Below are 24,248 nucleotides of genomic sequence, written 5' to 3'. Positions count from 1 at the left end.
AGAACATAAGGGAACAAGCATGGTCACAGTCGGCTGTGAAAAAGAAGCAAGAAACAAGAATGAAAATTACTCTCTAAATTAAGAAAGAATCATGTAATAAATCAGTAACAATTTGTTAGAACCCATGTTTTTTTATTCTATTTTAACTCTAAAGAAAACATGTGGTTTTATTATTATTTTTTACAGATCAAAAGGGAACAAGCATGGTCACAGTCGGCTGTGAAAAAGAACCAAGAAACAAGAATGAAAATTACTCTCTAAATTAAGAAAGAATCATGTAATAAATCAGTAACAATTTGTTAGAACCCATGTTTTTTTATTCTATTTTAACTCTAAAGAAAACATGTGGTTTTATTATTATTTTTTACAGATCATAAGGGAACAAGCATGGTCACAGTCGGCTGTGAAAAAGAAGCAAGAAACAAGAATGAAAATTACTCTCTAAATTAAGAAAGAATCATGTAATAAATCAGTAACAATTTGTTAGAACCCATGTTTTTTTATTCTATTTTAACTCTAAAGAAAACATGTGGTTTTATTATTATTTTTAACAGATCATAAGGGAACAAGCATGGTCACAATCGGCTGTGAAAAAGATGCAAGAAACAAGAATGGGAAATACTCTCCAAGTTTAGAAAGAATCTTGTTTTTAATCAGAAACGATTTGTTAGAACCCATTTTTTTATTTTATTTAATCTCTAAAGAAAACATCTGGTTGTATTATTATTTTTTACATAATATGAGGGAACAAGCATGGTCACAATTGGCTAAAAAAAAGAAGCAAGAAACAAAAATTGGAAATGCTCTTTAAATGAGAAAAGAAATATGTTTTCAATTAGAAAGGATTAATGGGTAATAAATACTTGCTAATTCCGTAATAACTTTACTGGCTTTGCACAATCCTTAATATAAATGCACAAACTTATTGATAGTATTTGAAATTGTGTACAAGACTGCTTATAAATATAAGTTTACGCTGGCAATAAGTTGACAATTTCTTCACTGGCTTAACACAATCCTAATATAAATGCTATATTAACCCTATTTCATTTTCACAATATTTTACATAGCACATACCTATTTCTAGTATTTGTCGTGTGTACAATATTGTTAATAAAAATAAGTTTACACTGGCAATAAGTTGACAATATGTCTTTCAAATTTACACCTATGAAATATAAAATCAATAAACATTTGAAACAGTAAGAACCATTGCTTTTGTCACATGTGAAAAAATGTAAATATAACTTTAAATTATAGTAATTCTCTCTTCACAAATGAGATCATATACATGTATAATAATTAAAAATAAATAATACAACAGCTGTTTTATGTTAATATAAATATTACATATCAAACATAGGCAAAAAATCTTAAGCTGACCATAAATTTAGGAAATGGAAAAGTTTAAAGTGAATGTGATAGTGTATAAAATTCTGTGGAAAAGGTCAGACAAAGAATTTGAGTTAACAGTAATATGCTGAAAAATATTGCAATTTTGTTGGGTTTTTTTCCATTGAATGCGGAAAAAAATAGTCCTCTGTCTATTAAATTACCTTTGCCAGTTTCAAGGTGTGTTGTTGAAATATTAAGTTTTAAAATCCTCATTTAAACAGAGAAAAAATGTACTACCCTAAACACAAATAATGTTGGTTGGGTTACGGTCACTAACAAAGGTTTTTTCATTACACACCATAAAAGGTTGAAAGATTACAGCTAATTGCACAATATAATAATGTTCATTGCACTTTTATAACATGTATAATGTGGATGGAGATTATGAGATAAACAATAATTGTAAACCTTAAACAGTCAACAATTATTATTCTAATGCTGTGAAAAATAGAAAAAAAATCCATCACAGGGCTGAACCTTCAAAAATTCAAATGTCAAGATCAGGCCTCATGTTCATTGCACTTTTATAATATGGATTGGGAATTTCAAAATAAAAATTATAAACCTTATACAGTGAACCAATTATTTTTCTAATGCTGTGAAAAATACTAAAGAAATCAATCACTGGGCAGAGTGATCAAATGAGAATTTGACAATTTTTCAAATATCAAGATCAGTCCTCTTGGACATAGCACTTTAAGGCATGTTTATACTTCAAAACTCAAAAAGTATCAAATCAAAATACTAGATTTGGTGTTTCTAGCACATTTTTTGAGTATGGAGAAAAGTGTTATGACCCAGAGCCCTGAGATTTAAACATTTACAAGAAAACAGTGATTAAATACTTTTACCCATGACACTTTAAAGCTATGAAGATCTTCGATAAACTGACTGATATATCATTAGTTTATAACATAGTCATGATAGTAGAATACATCTTCCTAATATTAACCTTTTCCATAATCTTTTAGCTGTATTATACAAATTCAGACACTTTTTCATTGGTTTACTCAGCCGTTATATGGAAGAAACTTTCCAAAAACCTTTCATTTATTTTTGTCATGTCATCATCACAGTGCTGATTGACAAAATGGATTGAATTTCCAAAAAGCTCATGAGAAAATAAATTTTCTTTTATTAATTAATTAATAATTTTTTTTATAGAACCTAGGAAATGCTTAATATTCTTTTATTGATTTTTTTTTACAGAATAGATGTTACAATGTTTTGTAACTCAGAGCAGGCAGTTAGAGGCCACAGACAAGGGGGGAAAGACTTGAGATTCATAAATCTTATTCATTACATAGTATGGACTAAAACAATACTTTTGCAATTAACGATTTATGAAAATTTAATTCTAATCACATTTTATCAAAAAATAAAAGAGATTAAAATATATTCTTTACAATAAATTGAATTATAAAGTATATGAACTGATATGCAGAAAAAAAGATGGACAGAAAAAAGAAAACAAAATACCTATTTAACCTGGCTTAACACCATAATTGAGATTCTGCTTAAAAAACTTTCAAGGGAGGTAATAATCCCAGTGGTCATACCTACATCCTTAAAAAATAAAATATATTTGTAAAATGAAGACAATAAAAATAAAATGTAAATGCATTTTGAATTTTTTTTAGTTGAAAATTAGCAAAAACAAATATCACAATAAAATAACTAGAATTTCTAAACGGGTCTAATTAAATGAAATTCATTTTCAAACATTTGGCTGTGAAAAATGTGTTGCTCCCTTTTGAAAGAAAAACTCAATGCCAATGTTTCTTAAGGGGGCTCCTGGGTATAAATGATTTTTTTTTCCTAATATAGGATTTCCCTATATTTTTTCATAAATGAACTTTATCATATACTTAAAAGAAAAATGAAATAAAAAAATGGGGTCACCGTTCATTTAAGCTAAAATCTGCCTCTGGAAGAAGCATACATTTTTGTTAATGTCCTTTTTTTCTGTTGAACTAATAGGAGAAAAAGAGGAAATATCGAAATAAAAAAAGAACCTAATATAAGAAATCGCTTAAATTTTACAATAATTTAGTTTATGTACAGCTTATTTGAAAACAATAATAAAAAATATAGGTCACCGATGAGTTAAAAAAGATATTTCAAATTTAAGGCACAAAAATGGCATTTTTGCACCAAAGGGAGATAATTTGGAGCTTTTTCAATTTTAAAAGTCATCTGGGGCCAAACCAAATCAATTTTTTGGGTTGTTTTTTGTACCATATCATAAAGTGACAACTAATAGTGTATAAAAAATAAATTTGTAATGAAAAAATAAAGGTTTAATTTTTTGCTAAAACTTTTGTACCCATGAGCCACCTTTAAGCCAAGAACCATAAATAAGATTTTTTTGTATTTTGTATTGACTTCTGAGGTTGAAGATTTATCTGTTTGGCCAAAAATAGTTGGTTCAATTTAAATTCAGAAAAAAATGTAAAAACATCAATAAAAGTAATTCAGAAATTTTGGCATGGTTTGTCGGCTGTAAAGAAGAAAGACAGCATTGTAAATCTAAAATTCCAATTAAATTTTTCTGGATTCTTTTAAATACAGCAAATTATAGTCTGTAAACTGATTAACTGCCAAAATCATAAATGAAGGCAAAAATTTCTGAAATTAACATTATTCAATCATATCATTAATACATGACTACCCTAAAAACAATGCCAATTTTATGTCACCAACTGATTCAAAAATAAAGATCACATTCATTGACAATACTGAATTTACATTCTAAAACTACATGACCTAAAACACACAAGTGACTAGCTGCTGTCATATTCATCAAAGTTCTCTCCCCTGACTATTTCTGATTGATGATAACGCCCTCTACTGGCAAAATCTTCATTGTCTTCTGTAAGTTGGGATGCCAGTGTTTGGACAGCGGGTGTTGTTGGGGCAACAATAATTTCCTCTGGATGTTTACCTCCCCTGAAAATTTAAGAATAAAATGGTTTAGTTTCAAAACTGCAATAAAATATTAACAAAAGTCTAATGATCTTTTTTTTTATGATTTCTTGAAGAATGTAAAGCATAAATAAATTGGACATCTAATGATCATAACATTCTACATAGGTTTAATTTTACACACAAATTTGAACAAAATATGCTGTTCTTTGTGAGCCAAGGCTCTGTGTTGAAGTCCATACTTGGCACTTTTACCACATTTCCTCATATCCAAATATGAAGGTTAAATTATGTCTCTTCAATGATACACACCAAGACAACTGTACTGATTGGACTTCAACTTCACCAAAAACTACCTGGACCAAAAACTTTAACCTGAAGAGGAACAGATGGTCAAACGATCAAACAAACGGACGGCGAACAGACGCACAGACCAGATAACATAATGCTCATAAATGGGGCATAAAAATGACAAGAATTGGCTAATTAACTACCTGCAGCATCTTTGGAATCCTTCTTTTATCCAATCATACATGTTAAATTCTGCTATACCTGAAATAGTGAGATAATCGTTGTAAGATATGCACCATAAGTAAATGTTTTAAAAAGAACTACCTTATCTATTTAAACCTTATTGATAGCCCATCATAGTATTTGTTTTTTCAGTAATATCGACAATTTTTTATTTTCTAACATGTTTCAGTCAAAACTGTTTGTTGAAAAATGTAATCAGTTCTACATATAATACAAATAAAACAAACAAAACATACAGGAAAAATATTACAAGAAGGTAAAATATGCTAAGGCCAAAAAAAAATATATGTCTGTTTCCTGTTTCCCGACCGACCCTAACTCAAACCCCCCCGACCCTAAATCTTTTTATTCAAATCCGGAAAAAAATCGGTTCCGGTCTGGAAAAAAATCGTTTCCGGTCCGAACCAGATCCGTATTTTACTATGCCCAAACAAAAAATGGCTGCTCCCAGCACAAATGTGCCACAATAAGCGAGTTTAAAAATGTCAGCACTTGGAGGATTATTCAATTAAAGCTTCTTTAAAGGGATTAAATCATTTAGGGGTACAGGACCCTAACCAAACATGACATATAACCGACTGCAAATCTGACAGGAAGTGCAAAAAAAAATAAAAATAAATAAATAAAAAAAAATCCCGACCTACCGACCCTGATTTTTTGGCCTTGGAAGCAGGAAACAGACATATATTTTTTTTTGGCCTAAATGCAATTAATAACCGTAGACTTTTGAATGATAAAAGCTTTTGAATGATAAAAGGATACTGTAAATTCAAAAACTATTGAGGTTTTTATATATATATATGTGAATTATGCGCAAGTATTGCAATAAGAAGAACTCACATTCTGATAACCAAAATGTTAATTAAAGTGTCTTGTTCTTTCAAATCACAAAAATAAAGCACACATTTTTGCCCATTCCTTAGAAAATCTGAATTTACAGTTCCCTTTTTTTGTCTCCTAATTATATTTTAAAGAGAAGTTTACAGATTGCATCTTAATTTGTTTCAACAAGAGACATTTATGACAAGTTTTTCATGTTGAATTTGATATATACAATAATATTTTACCTGGAAAATAACCTGGGCTAGCCTGCCCAATGTAAATATAAATGATGAAAGCTACAGATAACTCAACGAAGGCATAAATCCAATTGATGGAAAACATGATGATAATACACACAATGACCTGAAAGTAAAAAACAACAGGTATGAGAAATCAATTTTTACATTTTTGTCCAATCTGAGGACAAGAAGTTCATTACTAGTTTTCCTTTAGTTCTCTGTAAATTTTTTAACGTGTAGTTTACTATTACATAGTGGGTAATTAATGACTTTGACTACCCATGCAGGTCTTACATGATCGAAATATAACACAAACACTGATTTGTAGAATTTTGCATTTTCTGAAGTTTACTGTGACAATCTTTTCTTGATTTTTTCCCTTATTTGTTTGTTGAAATATGTAATCATTGTTTACGTCTCTTTATCTTTTTTTTCCTTTCCATTTTCTTTTCAACACCAATCATTCTTTCCTGATACCAGGGTTATGAACTAAGGATGCCTGTTTTAATCTCAATGTGCACATGTGTTTTAAGGTGGTACCCAACACTTTCCCTAAAATTAATTTGGCTCGTTTAATTTTCATAACATTTTGACAAAGTATTTACTTTGACCCTTTTACAAAAATGTAAAAAAAAATCAAAAAATTTGAACCAAGCGTTTTATCAGAAAAATTACACTGGTTATATAGCAGTTTGACAAACACTAATTTTGATCATTGAGAAGCTTTACATTGCCTTCACAATGCAACGTAATTAAAACGTTTAGCTGATATTACAGAGTTATCTCCCTGTAGTGTTAGGTACCACCTTAAACAGAAACAACTATTATTGTAAAATTTAGAGATACAGACAAACAAACTTACACCAAATAATGATAGCCATCTATTGCACAGAACAGAATACCAAATAAACTTACACCAAATAATGACAGCCATCTATTGCACAGAACAGAATACCAAATAAACTTACACCAAATAATGACAGCCATCTATTGCACAGAACAGAATACCAAATAAACTTACACCAAATAATGATAGCCATCTATTGCACAGAACAGAATACCAAATAAACTTACACCAAATAATGACAGCCATCTATTGCACAGAACAGAATACCAAATAAACTTACACCAAATAATGACAGCCATCTATTGCACAGAACAGAATACCAAATAAACTTACACCAAATAATGATAGCCATCTATTGCACAGAACAGAATACCAAACAAACTTACACCAAATAATGACAGCCATCTATTGCACAGAACAGAATACCAAACAAACTTACACCAAATAATGACAGCCATCTATTGCAGAGAACAGAATACCAAATAAACTTACACCAAATAATGATAGCCATCTATTGCACAGAACAGAATACCAAATAAACTTACACCAAATAATGACAGCCATCTATTGCACAGAACAGAATACCAAATAAACTTACACCAAATAATGACAGCCATCTATTGCACAGAACAGAATACCAAATAAACTTACACCAAATAATGATAGCCATCTATTGCACAGAACAGAATACCAAACAAACTTACACCAAATAATGACAGCCATCTATTGCACAGAACAGAATACCAAACAAACTTACACCAAATAATGACAGCCATCTATTGCACAGAACAGAATACCAAATAAACTTACACCAAATAATGACAGCCATCTATTGCACAGAACAGAATACCAAATAAACTTACACCAAATAATGACAGCCATCTATTGCACAGAACAGAATACCAAATAAACTTACACCAAATAATGACAGCCATCTATTGCACAGAACAGAATACCAAATAAACTTACACCAAATAATGATAGCCATCTATTGCACAGAACAGAATACCAAACAAACTTACACCAAATAATGACAGCCATCTATTGCACAGAACAGAATACCAAACAAACTTACACCAAATAATGACAGCCATCTATTGCACAGAACAGAATACCAAATAAACTTACACCAAATAATGATAGCCATCTATTGCACAGAACAGAATACCAAATAAACTTACACCAAATAATGACAGCCATCTTTTGCACAGAACAGAATACCAAATAAACTTACACCAAATAATGATAGCCATCTATTGCACAGAACAGAATACCAAATAAACTTACACCAAATAATGACAGCCATCTATTGCACAGAACAGAATACCAAATAAACTTACACCAAATAATGATAGCCATCTATTGCACAGAACAGAATACCAAATAAACTTACTCCAAATAATGATAGCCATCTATTGCACAGAACAGAATACCAAATAAACTTACTCCAAATAATGATAGCCATCTATTGCACAGAACAGAATACCAAATAAACTTACTCCAAATAATGATAGCCATCTATTGCACAGAACAGAATACCAAATAAACTTACTCCAAATAATGATAGCCATCTATTGCACAGAACAGAATACCAAATAAACTTACTCCAAATAATGATAGCCATCTACTGCACAGAACAGAATACCAAATAAACTTACACCAAATAATGACAGCCATCTATTGCACAGAACAGAATACCAGGAGCTTGGTAACTTTGTGATCTCATCACTCAAAGATTTCTTTGGTTCACCTGTAATAAAATAATAATGTAAATTTTGCTTTTTTATTTTGCAAGAAATCATATCCAAGTGTACTGTCATTTAAGAAATAGTTGGACCAATGAAAAATAACACCAACATCATAATTAACAATAATGAAAACAAAGTGATAATTTATTTCAAACATGTTGTCCTTTATCATATATCTTAATACTATGAAACATGATTTTCTTGAAGGTTTATCCGTTCATGTATATATACTAGATGTGTCATAGCGACACGAATGGCCCCCTCCCAAAAAGTTGAAAAATCTGCAATTTCAATAACACATGTGGACACAAAATCTGTATAACTGTGATTTTCAATAATTTATCAAAGTCCAAAGCCTGTAATTTCAGCACGAAACTTAAACTTGATCTGTAACTAGTCATGGTTAACACACATACCAAAATCAGCCTAATATCTGAAGGCATTTAGAAAAAACTCTGTATAATGGGATGACTGAATTTCAGAATTACGGAATTACAGAATTACGGAGTTAAAGCATTGCGGAATTTCGAAATGTCGGAGAAGGGTAAAACTATATGGCACCTACAACTTCGTTGCTGGGCCATAAAAATGAATTCTGGTCGTATCCTTTGTTTTCAGATAGTTTCATAACTTGACTGGTTGTTCATTTATTACGGTAAAGTAATATGAACTAATTCTGATTATGCTGTATTGGTTTTGCTCATTGTTAAAGGCAGTATAATGACCTGCTATTGTTAATTGCTGTGTAATTTGGTATATTTTGGAGAGTTGTCTCAATGGCAATCATACCACATATTCTTTTTTATAATTCATCAAATGGTAATGCATTTTGTTGTTGGTTATGTCTTTCTTATCTGTTTTTTATTTTAATGTTTCACAAATTTCATGTCATGAGTATTTTAAAGCAGACAATGCTGTATGGGTTTCTGCCAGTGTTCCAATCCATAGTTGCTTATGATAGCTTTTATCCACGTAATATAAACTCTGGTGGATAGTAGTCCCAATGGCAATCATACCACATCTCCTTACTTTTTTGCCAGCTATCTGAAAAAAACATACAAGGATCGAAACCTACCAGTGCCATCTTTGTCTACAAGTAGAGATGAGGTATCTGTATGTTCAGAGAAGGCATCCAATGATTTGTCTCTCTTCGTAGCATCAAAGTCAGCATCTGGTGTGGAATCATTACTCAGAGTCTTATAGCTACTCTCTCGTATATGATGGTGCTGCCCTCTTTGGGTCATTCTCTCGGGGAAAAGTTTATCCAAGTCGGTTTTCACTTTCTCAAATGAATCTTTTGGCCTAACATCCAGGGAGGAGCCTGTTGTGCCGTACCCAACAGTTCCATTTGCAATTTCTCCCTTGGAATCCCTCTTTGGAGGTCCATATCTCAAGTCTCGTTCTTGACGACGATCATAAGTCATGGCAAGAGCAAAGTAACAGTAGTCTACAGCAGCGTATGTGATCATAAAAGCTGTTGTGACAATTGGCGCTAATGTGTTAACGTCTCCAACAAAAACAAATAACAGAACGATAAGAATTATAACTATTAATGCGTAGATGGGAACTTTGTTTGGGCCTCTCTGAAAAAAAATTAAAAAAGAATAATGTTATTCATACAAATTTTAAACAATAAATATGAATTGACAAGAAATCAACATGAAAATCTAAATAAGAATAGAATTTTTGTTTCCATATAACATATAATAAGTTATCAGACTTGTTCATTTTTTCCCCAATGTCCTTTCAATGTGTTCAAAAGGTTTACTAAATTTAACATCTAAAGGATATGACAGTTGAAATTTCAGACATTAAAATAAGTCCATTTTGTTTTTCCTTGAAAATTCAAGAGTGTTCACCTGTTCACAGAACCTTTTTTTTTGTCTGTTTAACAAGGACAAACAGCATGAACAGGATGCCAACTTGTAATGGTCCTTCAAAAATATGGTGCTCCTCTTTTTTTAATTGAAAGGTTTCCCCCCTTTATTCTAATTATCAGTTAAATCTTACTGTAAATTCAGAAACTATTGCAATGTTTTCATTATTGCAAAAAATGTGAAAAAGTTATATTCACAATATTATAAACTTGCGTTTTGAAATTTTCTATACCAATTATACAGGATTTTTCGCAATATCGTAACAAATTAAAATTGCATTGTGGTATAAAATGACAAAATCGCAATAATAAATGCATGCATTAAAATCTGAATTCACATTTGTTTTTTATATAGATTGGACCGTTGGTTTTCCTGTTTGAATGGTTTAACACTTGAAATGTTGGGGTCCTTTATAGCTTGTTGTTCGGGGTGAGCCAAGGCTCCGTGTTGAAGGCTGGACCTTAACCTATAAAGGTTTACTTTTATATTGTTATTTGGATGGTGAGTTGTCTCATTGGCACTAGTATCACATCTTCCTATATCTATATACAGTCAATAATTACATCATCCTACTTTTATCAGATTATTATGGGGTGAAAAAAGATAAATTTGGTATGAAAGAGACAACACATCAACTAATATTTTGTCAACTTACCCCTTGGCCTAGAATTCTGATAAGTGGTATAACATTCTCGTTGGCTATGGACTGTAAGATTCGAGGTGGGCCATATAAACTACCCATACAGTTAGATATTGATGATATATACAATCCTGCTAACCATAAAACACCAACTACTGATACCTAAATATACAAAACATTATAAAACATTTACAGATACCTAAAATACAAAATAGAATTGCTGTCAACTACCCTGTACAGTCTAAAATAAAATAATTCTGTGTGTTAATAATGCTAGGTAATTTGTAATACAGACATACTTTCCTACTTTTATATTGTATCTCTTAGAACTCTTTTCTGTTTTCAGTCAAATAACATGAAAACATTGACATTAAATTTATTTCAAAAGTACTGTATTACAGAATTAAACAGTGATCACATTATTCAATTTAGTATGATCGAAGGTTGTTCAAAAATTGTATTAAATTTTAAGACATAAACAAGGGTAGTAATACCCTTTACCGTCAAATTGGTCAAAATTTAACCATCAAAATATCCTTATCGTGATTCGTCAAGAGGTTGCAAATAATTGAGGTTAGTTTTGAAAAAAAAACACAATTCGACAAAATCATTCAACTTTTCTAGTGGCTAAAAGAATGCATATTATACTGTCTTGCTACAAATATTATCTTTAACGTCGTTTGGCAAGAATTTTTACAGTTATTTGTCACTAAGGTAGCCCTATAACCATCCTCATTAACCAATGTTTAATAATAAATTGAATAATTGACAATCTAGCTTACCTTTTGTGATATCATATAGTCAGCTTGGAGGTAGGGACGAAGGCATGAAGCTCCTAACACAATAGTAAAACATATATACAGCAAAGTTCTGAAAAATAAATTCAACGAGATGATAGAACTGTCATCCTACAAAGAATGAACACATGTTATATAATGAAAATGACAAATAATGTACAATTGTAAATGATAACTATCATCCCATCCCCTGCACCAGCCCTTCCCCCAAATGTCCACTGAACAATTTAGTATAATAATTCCCATCCCCTCACCCCTACCTCCCGTAAAAAAATAACTATTGAATTAAAACTATGATATGCATTCTAAATAAAAAGGAAAATTTTAAAACCTTTTTTTGGCCATTCCATAATAGCATGCACCGGGAGTCATGGAAGTCACATCCAAATCTTAACTATGTGTGGGTGTCATTCTTGTTTTGAATAGTGGAAATGTAAGTGAAATTTTGATTTGCCTCTATAGATGGTCAACCTATATATATGAAGTGCCTACCCCAGTGTTCTCCCCAGGGCCCTTTAGCATCATAGTAATGTGATGCTAAAATCTTAAATGTGATGCTAACTGAATAGATTTTCTTAAAGATTGTGTTATGGATGTGATGCTATAATTTTTAGAAACAAGATGGTATTTCAAAAATTACCCCTCTTTACCAGGATGCTAAATGAAATATCTGGGGAGAACACTGTACCCTTGGTACCATGTTTGTTTTAAAGGAACAGCCCATAAGGCATCAATTTATTGGAGAAAAATAAATAACAAAATACTGAAAAACATAAACAGCACAAAAGCTTCGATCTATGCAAATTATCATGATTATTTATACGTAAAATTGAAAATGGAAATGGGAAATGTGTCAAGAGACAACAACCCGACCATAGAAAAAACAACAGCAGAAGGTCACCAACAGGTCTTCAATGTAGCGAGAAATTCCCACACCCTGGGGAGTCATTCAGCTGGCCCCTAAACAAATATATACTATTTCAGTGATAATGAACGCCATACTAATTTCCAAATTGTACACAAGAAACTAAAATTAAAATAATACAAGACTAACAAAGGCCAGAGGCTCCTCACTTGGGACAGGCGCAAAAATGTGGCGGGGTTAAACATGTTTATGAGATCTCAACGCTCCCCTATACCTTTAGCCAATGTAGAAAAGTAAACACATAACAATACGCACATTAAAATTCAGTGTAAACTTACGAGGATCCTAAAGCTGCCAAAGTGCCATTTGGTATATTAGATAAAGGGTCGTGGAGATCACCACTCATATTAATGCCTGCCAGAATCCCTGTCACAGTGGAGAAAAATAGTCCAAAAATTGTGAAGAAACTCTGACCCTCAACATAATGTGGTCCTGAGTTGTTTTGGAGATTATAACTTTCATATCCTGTGAAACCAGACTCTGAAATGAGAAGAATATTTCTATGTTGTGATGCTACACTTTTGTTTCAGATAAGGGTAAAGGTTGGTACCTTTCGAATGTTTAAACCTGCTGCATTTATTTGAACCTGTCCCAAGTCAGAAATTTGATATTCAGTCGTTGTCGTTTGTTGATGTGGTTCATAAGTGTTTCTAGTTTCTTGTTTTTTTCTCATGTTTATATATACTGATAAGAACATTGGTTTTCATGTTTGAATGGCTTTACATGTCATTTTTAGGGCCCTTTATAGCTTGCTGTTTGGTGTGAGCCAACTTGAAGGATCCATGTTAAGACCATACTTTGACCTATAATGGTTTACTTTAAAAATTATGACTTGGATGGAGAGTTGTCTCATTGGCACTCATACCACATCTTCCTATATCTATTAAGATTACCTGGCTCTGTATGTACAAATGATCCCACCAGAAAATCCATCACAGACAAAAACATAACAATAAGTAGTATTAATTGGAATCTGACGACCCATTTGACACCCGCTACATTAATACCTACAAAGAAAATACAATTATGGTCAGTATCATTAAAACAATGCCATCGTAGGGTTAATTTACATTTCAACACTACAACTATGGTCAGTCTCATTAAAACGATGCCATCGTAGGGTTAATTTTACATTTCAACACTACAACTATGGTCAGTATCATTAAAACGATGCCATCGTAGGGTTAATTTTACATTTCAACACTACAACTATGGTCAGTCTCATTAAAACGATGCCATCGTAGGGTTAATTTACATTTCAACACTACAACTATGGTCAGTCTCATTAAAACGATGCCATCGTAGGGTTAATTTACATTTCAACACTACAACTATGGTCAGCCTCATTAAAACAATGCCATCATGACCATCATAGGGTTCAACTTTACATTTCAACATAAGATTCATTTTCAACAAATCCATTATAAAACAAATGTATTACTGCTAAGACTAGAAATCTTAATTGATATTCAGGATTCAATTTGAAAATTCATAGAGCGTATAATTAAATATTTCAAAATGGCATATTGCATTTTTTTATTTATTACATTTTGTGTGTTTCAGGCCACATTTAAATATATTTTGGTTTGCCCAAACTCTACCTGAAGATAGGCCTAAAGGTATGCACTTCCTTTTCTTTTTTCGTCAAAGAGAATTTGAAGTAAATATTATCCAGTCTATCTGATAAATAAAACCTTTTTCAGGACAATAGATTTTTAAGGCAGCTATTTTCTGGGTAGGTAGGGTTAGGCCATACAAACACAATTTTGTAGCCTTTAATAACACTATGCTGTACAGTCTTTGCTCATTGTTGAAGGCCATAATATGACCTTTAGTTGTTAATTTCTGTGTCATTTGGTGGAGAGTCGTCTCATTTGCCATCATACCACATCTTCTTTTTTATTAATTTTTTTTCATGGCCTAAGCTTGTTGTTTTATAGTTTTTTCCAGGTTAAACAAATATAATTTTGTTCATGGTCTAAGCTTGTTGTTTTATAGTTTTTTCCCAGGTTAAACAAATATAATTTACCTAAGAGAAGTATGACTAAACCAGTTGCTAATATAATTTACCTAAGAGAAGTATGACTAGACCTGTTGCTACGCCTTTAGCTATCCATGGATTATCTAACCCTGTTAATCCAAGGATAGATTCACCAAATCCCATCACCGACAACGAACATCCTACAGCCTACAAAACAAGAAATTAAATATTAAAACTTATATTGGTGTACATGGTGTATGTGTAATTCTTTTAGTCATAGGCTGTTGTCTGCTCTATGGTCTGGTTGTTATGGCTTTGACACATTCTGCTTTTCCATTCTCAATCTTATTGATCAGGTATAGAGTGGTACCTTGGCATTAAATATGTTTTTCGACAAAGATATTATGCATTACTTGAAAAACACCAAAATCACACAAACATTACTAAAATAAGTGATTTCCTAAGTTTTAATTAAAAATTGTTCTTAAATAAGTGATTTTTTATTGTACTCAAAGGGAGGTAAATCTTGTTACTTTTCAGAATGGTACGTATTTCAGTGATTACATATTAAATCACTTCTTTAAATCCTCTGACTGACGAAACGTTATATAAATAATAAATGGGCAATGGTGATGCCCCTGATTACATATCATACATGTATAAAGTTATAAAGGGACATAACTGTACAAGTGACACTACCAAAATTACTACTTGATTCTAGTTGTATTGTAATAAATATTGCATACAAGTTTCATAACACTTGGTAATGGCAAACTAAAGTTAGAGAATGATTTTTGTCGAGCCTTCGACTTTAGTCGAAAAAGCGAGACTAAGCGATCCTACATTCCGTCGGCGTCGTCCACAAATATTCACTCTGTGGTTAAAGTTTTTGAAATTTTAATAACTTTCTTAAACTATACTGAATTTCTACCAAACTTGGACAGAAGCTTGTTTATGATCATAAGATAGTATCCAGAAGTAAAATTTTGTAAAAAAATAATTCCATTTTTTCCGTATTTTACTTTTAAATGGACTTAGTTTTTCTGCGGGGAAACATAACATTCACTCTGTGGTTCAAGTTTTTTAAATTTTAATAACTTTCTTAAACTATACTGGATTTCTACCTAACTTGGACAGAAGCTTATTTATGACCATAAGATAGTATCCAGAAGTAAATATTGTAAAAAGATAACTCCATTTTTTCTGTATTTTACGTTTAAATGGACTTAGATTTTCTTCCAGTTAACATTACATACAGTCGGCAGTTTAAGTTTTTAAAACATTAATTAGATTCATTAACTATCCTAGATTTTTACCAAACTTGGACAGAAGCTTCTTACAATCAAAAGATAGTATCAAGAGGAATTTTTTTAATGATTTTTTTCCTCATTTTTTGTTGAGCCTGCGATTTACAGCAAAAGTAGGCGAGACACTGGGTTCCGCGGAACCCTTACAAATTTTTTCACTAGTAATGGGACATATCTCTAGACCAGTTAAGTGATGCCACCAAAATTCAATCTTGATCTATGTTTTGAGATACTTGATAAATAATTTGTGTAAGTTTCATATAATTTGGTGGAGGCAAACTATGGCGGGGCATAAAAAGACAAACTATGGTGGGGCATAAAAAGACAAACTATGGTGGGGCATAAAAAGACAAACTATGTTGGGGCATAAAAAGACAAACTATGGCAGGGCATAAAAAGACAAACTATGGTGGGGCATAAAAAGACAAACTATGGCGGGGCATAAAAAGACAAACTATGGCGGGGCATAAAAAGACAAACTATGGCGGGGCATAAAAAGACAAACTATGGCGGGGCATAAAAAGACAAACTATGGCGGGGTATAAAAAGACATTTACCTGTGCAAAGCAATAGATGATTCCTAGACTGCCACCTATTCGTCCTCCCATCACGTGAGATAACAGGAAGTAAACACCTCCTTTACCCATCTTACATCTCTCACACACTCCGATTCCACTCACGGCTACAATGAACACAATAAATACAGCACAGAAGATAATGAATATGGTCATCCATATTCCTGCATTACCCTGGAATAGAAAACACAACAAATTAGTACCAGTCTTTTAATTATTAAGTCCAGATCCTCCTATCCTATCTTATACTGTAAATTGGTGCTCTTTACAGGACCCATTACTTCCTGAGTGGGGTCCTTTCACTTGAAAATACAAATGTTTCTGAACTTTCAAAATTTAAAGCAAAATTGAAACAAAAAATTATACACTGAAATGAACGTTGAATCTTGGGTACCATATATATCCTACATGCCTTATAATACAGGAGTAGACCAACAAAATATCAAACGCATAGATTTTAAGAGTCGGCCAAATTCAAGCTGAAATTTAGCGATTTCTGAAAAAAAAATTAAAGAAAATTTCAACCCCTTGACTCTGCTATGCATACTAAATCTGATATACAACACAATACTGTGAATTCATTTATTTAAGTGGGTACCCATTTTCGTGAGAAAATGTTGCATATCCGTGGATATCTAAATTCATGGTTTTGAAAAAAATTGCATAATTTCCTTCAAAAAATTTGTCATTCGTTGAACATTTCAATTCTTGGTTTGCCTGTTCCAAAGAAATCCATGAAAATTGGTATCCAACGAATATCAGTGAATCCACAATATTAGAATAATAAAACTTTATAATTCAATACCAACCACAATCCATCCCATTCGAAGGAAGATGATGACTCCAATGAGGTTGATGAGGCAAGAAGTGAACACACCATCCCATGTGCCAAACAACACCGGCTCCATAATGAAAAAGTTGGCTTTCCACCATGGCTTGTGTTCTGACAAGTTCTGAAAAAACAAACAATTGGTCTTGGTATTAAAAGGTCATGTGAAGTGCTGGGTTAAAAAATTTAAAGAAACTCTCAGTCTTCACATTCAACTACAAGTCCTACAGCCATGGCTTGTAAACTTTCTTCAGGGATTGTAAAATTCTCTACAAGCCATCCGAACTCAACTTAAAATTTTCAAAAAATTAAGCTTCTGGTTTGCATGGCTTGTGGACTTAAAAAGTTTTAAGCGTGAAGGCTGAACTCAAGTCTCCAAAAATTGTACTGAAAAAAAAAACCCTATGATATATATTATCCTGGTTGTTAAAGCGCCACTTGCAAATTCACTAAAATCAAGTGAGAAACATTGAACATTGGCAATCACTGATACTTGAAATCTCAGTCAAGTGTCAAAAATTATTTCATTAAATAATCAGTCATAGAAATTTGGGTTTGGCATTTACAGGACTGAATTGATGATTTTTCAAACGTTCCTGAGGAATGTATTACAAAATTAACAAAAAAATTGACATGTCAGAATATAATTTATAAGACATGTCCTGTCTGTACAGGGCTAATTTCGAGGACCGTAATCTTGATAAGAATATAAACATGATAAATGTACTATGTAATTGGTTTTACACAAGTAATTTTGGGGCCCTTTATAGCTTGTTGTTCGGTGTGAGCCAAGGCTCTGTGTTGACGGCGGTACATTGACCTGTAATGGTTTACTTTTTTAAAATTGATATTTGGATGGAGAGTTGTCTCATTGGCACTCACACCACATCTTCCTTATGTTATGCTAATTTCAAGGAACATAAAGTTGATAATAATGTAAATGAGGGTTGTAATGCCCTTTACCATCAGGTGACAAAAGGCCATTTTTCAGCTGCTGTTAACCTTTAATTGATTAAATTTTTACAGTGATTCCTCAAATAATTATCGTTACTGCTATTTTTGGAGAAAAAAATTAACGTAATTCGTAAAAAAAAAAAAAAACTCGTCTACAAGATAGTGCAAATTTTATCATCATGCACCAGAAATTACTGTTAACATCATTTGCACTCAATTTTATGGTTATACGTCATGATTGTACATGTACCCCCATCACCACCCTCATTTATAGGACATGTCCTGTCTGTCTGTTGCTAATTTCAAGGATCATAATCTTGATAATAATATAAATCTACTATGAGTAATTACCTGTTCTTCTCTAAAGAGGTCATTTTGCTGTTCGTCTCCACCCTGCTGATAACTCCCAAAGGTACTGTCAGATTTCTGAGGCGACGCCCATTTCTGTTCATCACTAGTGAGTCCAAACTTACTCCAGTCTGGAGTCTTTTTCTGTTTCTCACCCTCAGTTGACATTAGGTTGGTTCTTTCATTATCATCCGAGGACATTATCTGAATTCTTTACATTATTTGCTACATTCTCTGGAATTGTAAATGACCCATCATACATTAATTTAGTGTACATTATAAACAGGTTTTTGAGAGGTAATATTAAATGAGGACGTTTAATGCATAGCCCCCCCCCCCCCCCAAAAAAAAAATACATGTCATATGTTACTTATTATTTTATTTTTTATCTTACCAGGAAGCGAATAAAATTACTCATGCCTAAAAAGGGGGGACTAGGTACCGAGACTATTCAGCAAGTGCAGCAGTAATTATTTTGTGTTAATCTTTGACACTAATTTATGACACTTGAACTCGACCTGATACAACAAACACTTCAAGCGTTTGACGTCAAATATTTCCTTTGTCGATATTTTGTGATTCCAAGAATTTGTGAACTAATGGCGGCCACAAGCAAGGTGAAAAAGACATGTCGCGACAGAAGATTTTTTTCCTGACAAACGCCATATCTTGGAACTTTGATTTTTGGGAACGATCCCTAGTTTCATCAGATGCGTAGTGTCATCATTAATTTATCCTCTCCTAGAGTTGTCAGGAAGTATCCTATCAACGGGCATCTTTCTTAAATCGGAAATATCGACCTCCGTTCACTTATGCGCTTGCCTTCCTATTAGTCCAATCGGAACTACTCGGCCTTTCTGGTTGCACGAAGTTATTGTACTGCATAGCGAGAATGGCCGAGTAGTTACGATTGCCTATTAGTCTATTGTATTTTTTGCGATCACGTGATTCGCGTATGATTTGAAGATAAAACTAGAGAAAATCGAAATTCATCCAAGTTCTATCAAGTAGAAATTTGGCGGGAAATTATTCTCTCTAGACTCTCGGTACATTCAACACTGGAACTTTTTTTTCTCATAAACTATGAAAAAATAACACGGATTTTATAAAATTTATTTTTTTCAAATACGGCTTTAGAAAGTAAATGTTATTAAATATTTATAAAGATAAATACAGGTATTGGGATTTTTTTTTAATATTACGTGCATCTATACCCACTTTTAAAGCTAAAACAACTTTTAAATCCTAAATCTGAGCTTTTGACAGAAATTGGTGACTTTATAAAGCAATCATTAGAATTGCGAAAATGAGGTCCATGTCCATCAAAGGCTACATTAATTACCATTTATAACTATGTTTTTTTTTTTATGTTTTTATTTGTAATTCTTCACTGTCTGTATTAAATGTTGTATTTGTGTTTGCTTGACCCATATGGGTGTATTTTTGCAAATAAAATTATTATATTCTGACAAATTGTCAAATGTTTAGGAATTTTTGTCAGATCATGTATGGACTCATTAGTTTTTTTTCCTAAGATACAGGTTAATTTATTTTGTCCCTTAACACCCATGTTTCTTTTTCACATTCGAATTCAATAGCTCAAAAAAAGGTCATTTATCAAAATTAATATAAAAAAGATGTGGTATGATTGCCAATGATACAACTCTCCTCAACATGACAAAAGACCAAAATGACACAGAAATTAACAGCTATAGGTTACTGTACTGCTTTCAACAATGAGCAAAGCCCATACCACATAGTCAGCTATAAAGGCACCAAAATGACAATGTAAATCAATTGAAACAAGAAAACTAACAGCCTAATCTTAAGCAGATTTAATTCTAGATTTCTTTTCTCCCGATTTCATTTGTAACTTTAATATTATACCAATGGAATTAGGAATCAGGTCCCTTCAAACTTCATTACATGTTTGCCCTGGGTACTTTCGCCCAGAGAGTCCCTTCGCCCTGGTTTCGTTATGCTTACTTTTATTATAAATATTAATAATACGGTTATTAAAGCTTAATAATTTATTTTGTAGGTAGTGCATATATAAAATTTATATTTTTATTTACAAATAAAAATTTATGCTTTTATTCGGCCAAAATCTGCCATGATATTTTAATTCAAAGGAAGAATGTTTTATATAGATAAAAAATGTTTTATATTTTTATCGAGCTGTCCTTTTTTATGTAAAAGTCTCTCATAACTCTTTTGAGAGTGGCTCTCGAATGTTTTTAAGATTGTTTTGTACTTTTAATTAAAACATGTTGTATATATATTGTGTTCATGTTTGTATTGTACATGTAGAGAGGTGAGACTATAATAAAATATTTGATTTGATTTGATTTGATTTGTATCTTAAGATTGGCTGACATCTTTCTGTTAATCATATCATATTAATCAAATCCTATTACTAATAAAATTCTTATTCTTATTCTTATCATAAACACAATTATGTCATGTGACCATGACGTCATCAACATTTTTTCATGATTTACGCCAGTTTAAAAATTTAGAATTGAATTATATAAAATAACTGTAATATTTTAATTGTCAGTCTATTTTAAACAACATAAATAATGTGGTCCACACTGTAAAATAACCTGCTACGCGCTTTATTCATTGTGAAATATATTTTATGTTTTGATTGTACTAAAATTTGATGGGAGGGTCTAAAACGCAGCAGTGGAAAACACGGAAGTAAAATTTGCTGTATTATAACTAATATCTCTGGAACCTCTAAAGCTAGATTGATAAATAAAACTTATTTTGAAAGCTAACATAATAGTCTATAAGATAAACAGTTTACAGATCTATGTTTTATCAATGTTGTTATTGACAGCAGAGACATAGAGTAATAATACATTTTTATAAAATACAATAATGAGATTTATTTTAATTTTTGCATTAAAAATATTGCAGTATTTCCAAACTGTTCAAATGAAAACCAAACTTTAATGTCAGAAACTAACCCGAATAATTCAGTCGTTATATTCCACTGATCTACGAAGGCTACATGGTGTGGGAGAAAATCGGACATGGAAAGGGCTTGAATTATTCGATTAGTCAGAAACTTGCAATCCTGAAACAATTTCATTGATTAAAGGACATAATTTGATTAGGAAATATTGTCATAGACAGAATTTCACAGTGAAATATACCAGAGGGATATTCAAACTCATAGATTGAAAATAAACTGACAACGCCATGGCTAAAAAAGAAAAAAACAAACAGACAAATATTACTACAAGAGACACAACATAGAAAACTAATTATTTATTATTAAACTATGGGCTTTGCTCATTGTTGAAGGCTGTACAATGACCTATAGTTGTTAATGTCTGTGTCATTTTGGTCTTTTGTGGATAGTTATCTCATAGCACAGGCAATCATACCACATCTTCTTTTTTTATATAAACAGATCATGCTCCACATATGGCACCTGTCATGTTGCTGATGTTAGAACAAACCAGGTAAATATAGTCTAATTCAGAAGGTCACACTCTTGAAAAAGGAACGGATTGTAGATACAACATAAGGAACATATCTGATATCATCTTTGAAACGCATATTCCATAACCAATAACCAATAATCATAACCATCAACCAATTCTTGATTGTATATAAATTGTAAAAATTTACGAATTCATGATTTCAACTTAACATATCAAAACTCTTACAACAACTGACAGTTGATCTTTACCCTTTTACCAATTAGTCACAGGATGAAACTATTGAATTGAATGTTCATTTTTTTTTCACAAATTCTCAAGCAGTCAGGGGACTAATTTAACTTAAATCAGTGATTTCCTAAATCACTGCATGATTCAAGTAACATTATGTCCATAAAGGTTGGAAGTAAGAGTTGTCTTTCTTTAATAATGGCCTATTTAAGTAGTACAAATTTAACACTAGAAGAAGTGATTTAATTTTATTGTAGTTTTTTAAAAATACTAATGATCCAGGGACTAATTATGTTGCTAAATTCATCAGAACCAACATCTGTGTTGATAGGTTGTCACCGTTGACCAGGCCATTTCAGATGATGACTTTGTACTGAATCTAGGATAATGACATAAAAATCACTTGTTTATAAAAGTATCATACCTCAATTTCCTTCCCAAAACACTTCTTTTTTTAAGTATCATTATTTTAATAACCCCCACCAATTTCGAACAGTAGCATTTTATTACATAATCTGAAAGATAAAACCTTGAACTTTACAGGAAAAATACTCCCATTGCTGGAAAAAATCTGTGAAGAAAGTATCAGTTCATTATGTAAAGCCATAATAATAGCATTTTTTGTTAAGTTAAATAGAATTTGCAGCTAAATGATAGCATCCATAGGCAGATCCAAGGGGGGCCCTGGGGGGCCTGCTTTCGTTGTTTAAATTTTTGGTTGATTATATAGGGAATCACTGAAGCATGACTGGTGAGGGCCCCCCTTAGGTCAGTCAGCCGGCCCCCTTAAGAAAAGTTTTGGATCCGCCACTGGCACCAATGGCATAATCCTAAGTGCTACTTACGTAACTTAAAAGAAGCAAAAAGTTCTTTTTTTCAATTTTTCTAATGAAAAGATATGATCTAAACCTACATTGAATGTGTTTAAAATTTTGGTAAAACTACACAATCACAATTTGTGACAAAACTTTGAATTTGCTACTGAAATAAGTGATTTTAAGTCCCTGACTGTTTACCAATCAGTCACATGATGCTGATCAAAACTATTGAATTTAATGTTCAAATTTTTTAGAAGTTTTCAAGTATTAACCATTACCGTGCTGAATTGCATAATAATTATTCTAACATGACGTCCTTCAAACGCTTTGAGTACACACCCGTGGTAAAATATGAATATATTGGTTGGGCTGTTCCAATTGTACTCCCACGTCATATGATTGTTTATGGATGAAGTACACGACGTCATAGAATGATGACGTAAACATTTAAGCATTTTACGGGAAAATACACTCTTCTGATACCGAAAATCATCACAAGGAAACATAAACAAACGATGCTAAAATGTGGTTTAAACCCTTTTTTATTAATTTACATAGAAGATATATAAGTAAATTATCATTAAAAATTAATCCAAATCTATATAAATATGTCATTGTAAATAGTTTTAGCATGTCACTTATTCTGTTTGCTCCGTTTTTTACTGCCAGTCTAAAAGTTCGTTAATTTATGGGAACGGCAAATGTTTGCCTCCACCTAGAACGCTTCGATCCAAAAGAATTGTCGTATTTGTCTTATTAGAATCGAAATAATTCATAGAGGCTTGAATATATCTAGATTTTACCACGAGTTGTCCCTTTATGCCGATATTTTACCCCTCGATATCGCTCAGGGTAAAATATTTGTCATAAAGGGCCAATCCGTGGTAAAATAACGATATATTCAAGCCCCCATGAATTATTTCTTAAATAGTGTATTCAATAACCTATCAGATCAGATTAGATGACACAATAATTCTGCATATATATTTTACAAAATATTA

At 32.0% G+C, this 24,248-nt stretch overlaps 1 protein-coding gene across 4 annotated transcripts in view; it reads right to left on the bottom strand.

Moving 5' to 3' along the window:
• Positions 1 to 2,211: 2,211 nt before the first annotated feature.
• LOC134691390 (solute carrier family 12 member 8-like) overlaps positions 2,212 to 24,248 on the bottom strand; it is a 35,068-nt gene continuing 13,031 nt past the window's right edge. For 3 of the 4 annotated variants that reach the window (XM_063551910.1, XM_063551913.1, XM_063551912.1), the window contains exons 2-14: positions 18,747 to 18,977; positions 17,422 to 17,565; positions 16,595 to 16,786; positions 14,820 to 14,937; positions 13,643 to 13,756; positions 13,028 to 13,229; positions 11,810 to 11,897; positions 11,043 to 11,189; positions 9,586 to 10,093; positions 8,421 to 8,512; positions 5,922 to 6,039; positions 4,815 to 4,872; positions 2,212 to 4,344 (exon numbers count right to left, since the gene is read on the bottom strand). In XM_063551910.1, the coding sequence (XP_063407980.1) occupies positions 4,179 to 4,344; positions 4,815 to 4,872; positions 5,922 to 6,039; positions 8,421 to 8,512; positions 9,586 to 10,093; positions 11,043 to 11,189; positions 11,810 to 11,897; positions 13,028 to 13,229; positions 13,643 to 13,756; positions 14,820 to 14,937; positions 16,595 to 16,786; positions 17,422 to 17,565; positions 18,747 to 18,944 (2,145 nt within the window). In that variant the 5' untranslated portion in view covers positions 18,945 to 18,977 and the 3' untranslated portion in view covers positions 2,212 to 4,178. Of the gene's footprint in view, positions 4,345 to 4,814; positions 4,873 to 5,921; positions 6,040 to 8,420; positions 8,513 to 9,585; positions 10,094 to 11,042; positions 11,190 to 11,809; positions 11,898 to 13,027; positions 13,230 to 13,642; positions 13,757 to 14,819; positions 14,938 to 16,594; positions 16,787 to 17,421; positions 17,566 to 18,746; positions 18,978 to 19,261; positions 19,570 to 24,248 lie in introns of those variants that run through there. The other variant, XM_063551911.1, reaches the window with a different exon arrangement.

Source organism: Mytilus trossulus, chromosome 11, assembly GCF_036588685.1.
Source record: "Mytilus trossulus isolate FHL-02 chromosome 11, PNRI_Mtr1.1.1.hap1, whole genome shotgun sequence".
Taxonomy (NCBI): Eukaryota; Metazoa; Mollusca; class Bivalvia; order Mytilida; family Mytilidae; genus Mytilus; species Mytilus trossulus.
The sequence above is the reverse complement of the archived record's forward strand: the minus strand, read 5'-3'. Positions and strand labels throughout refer to the sequence as shown.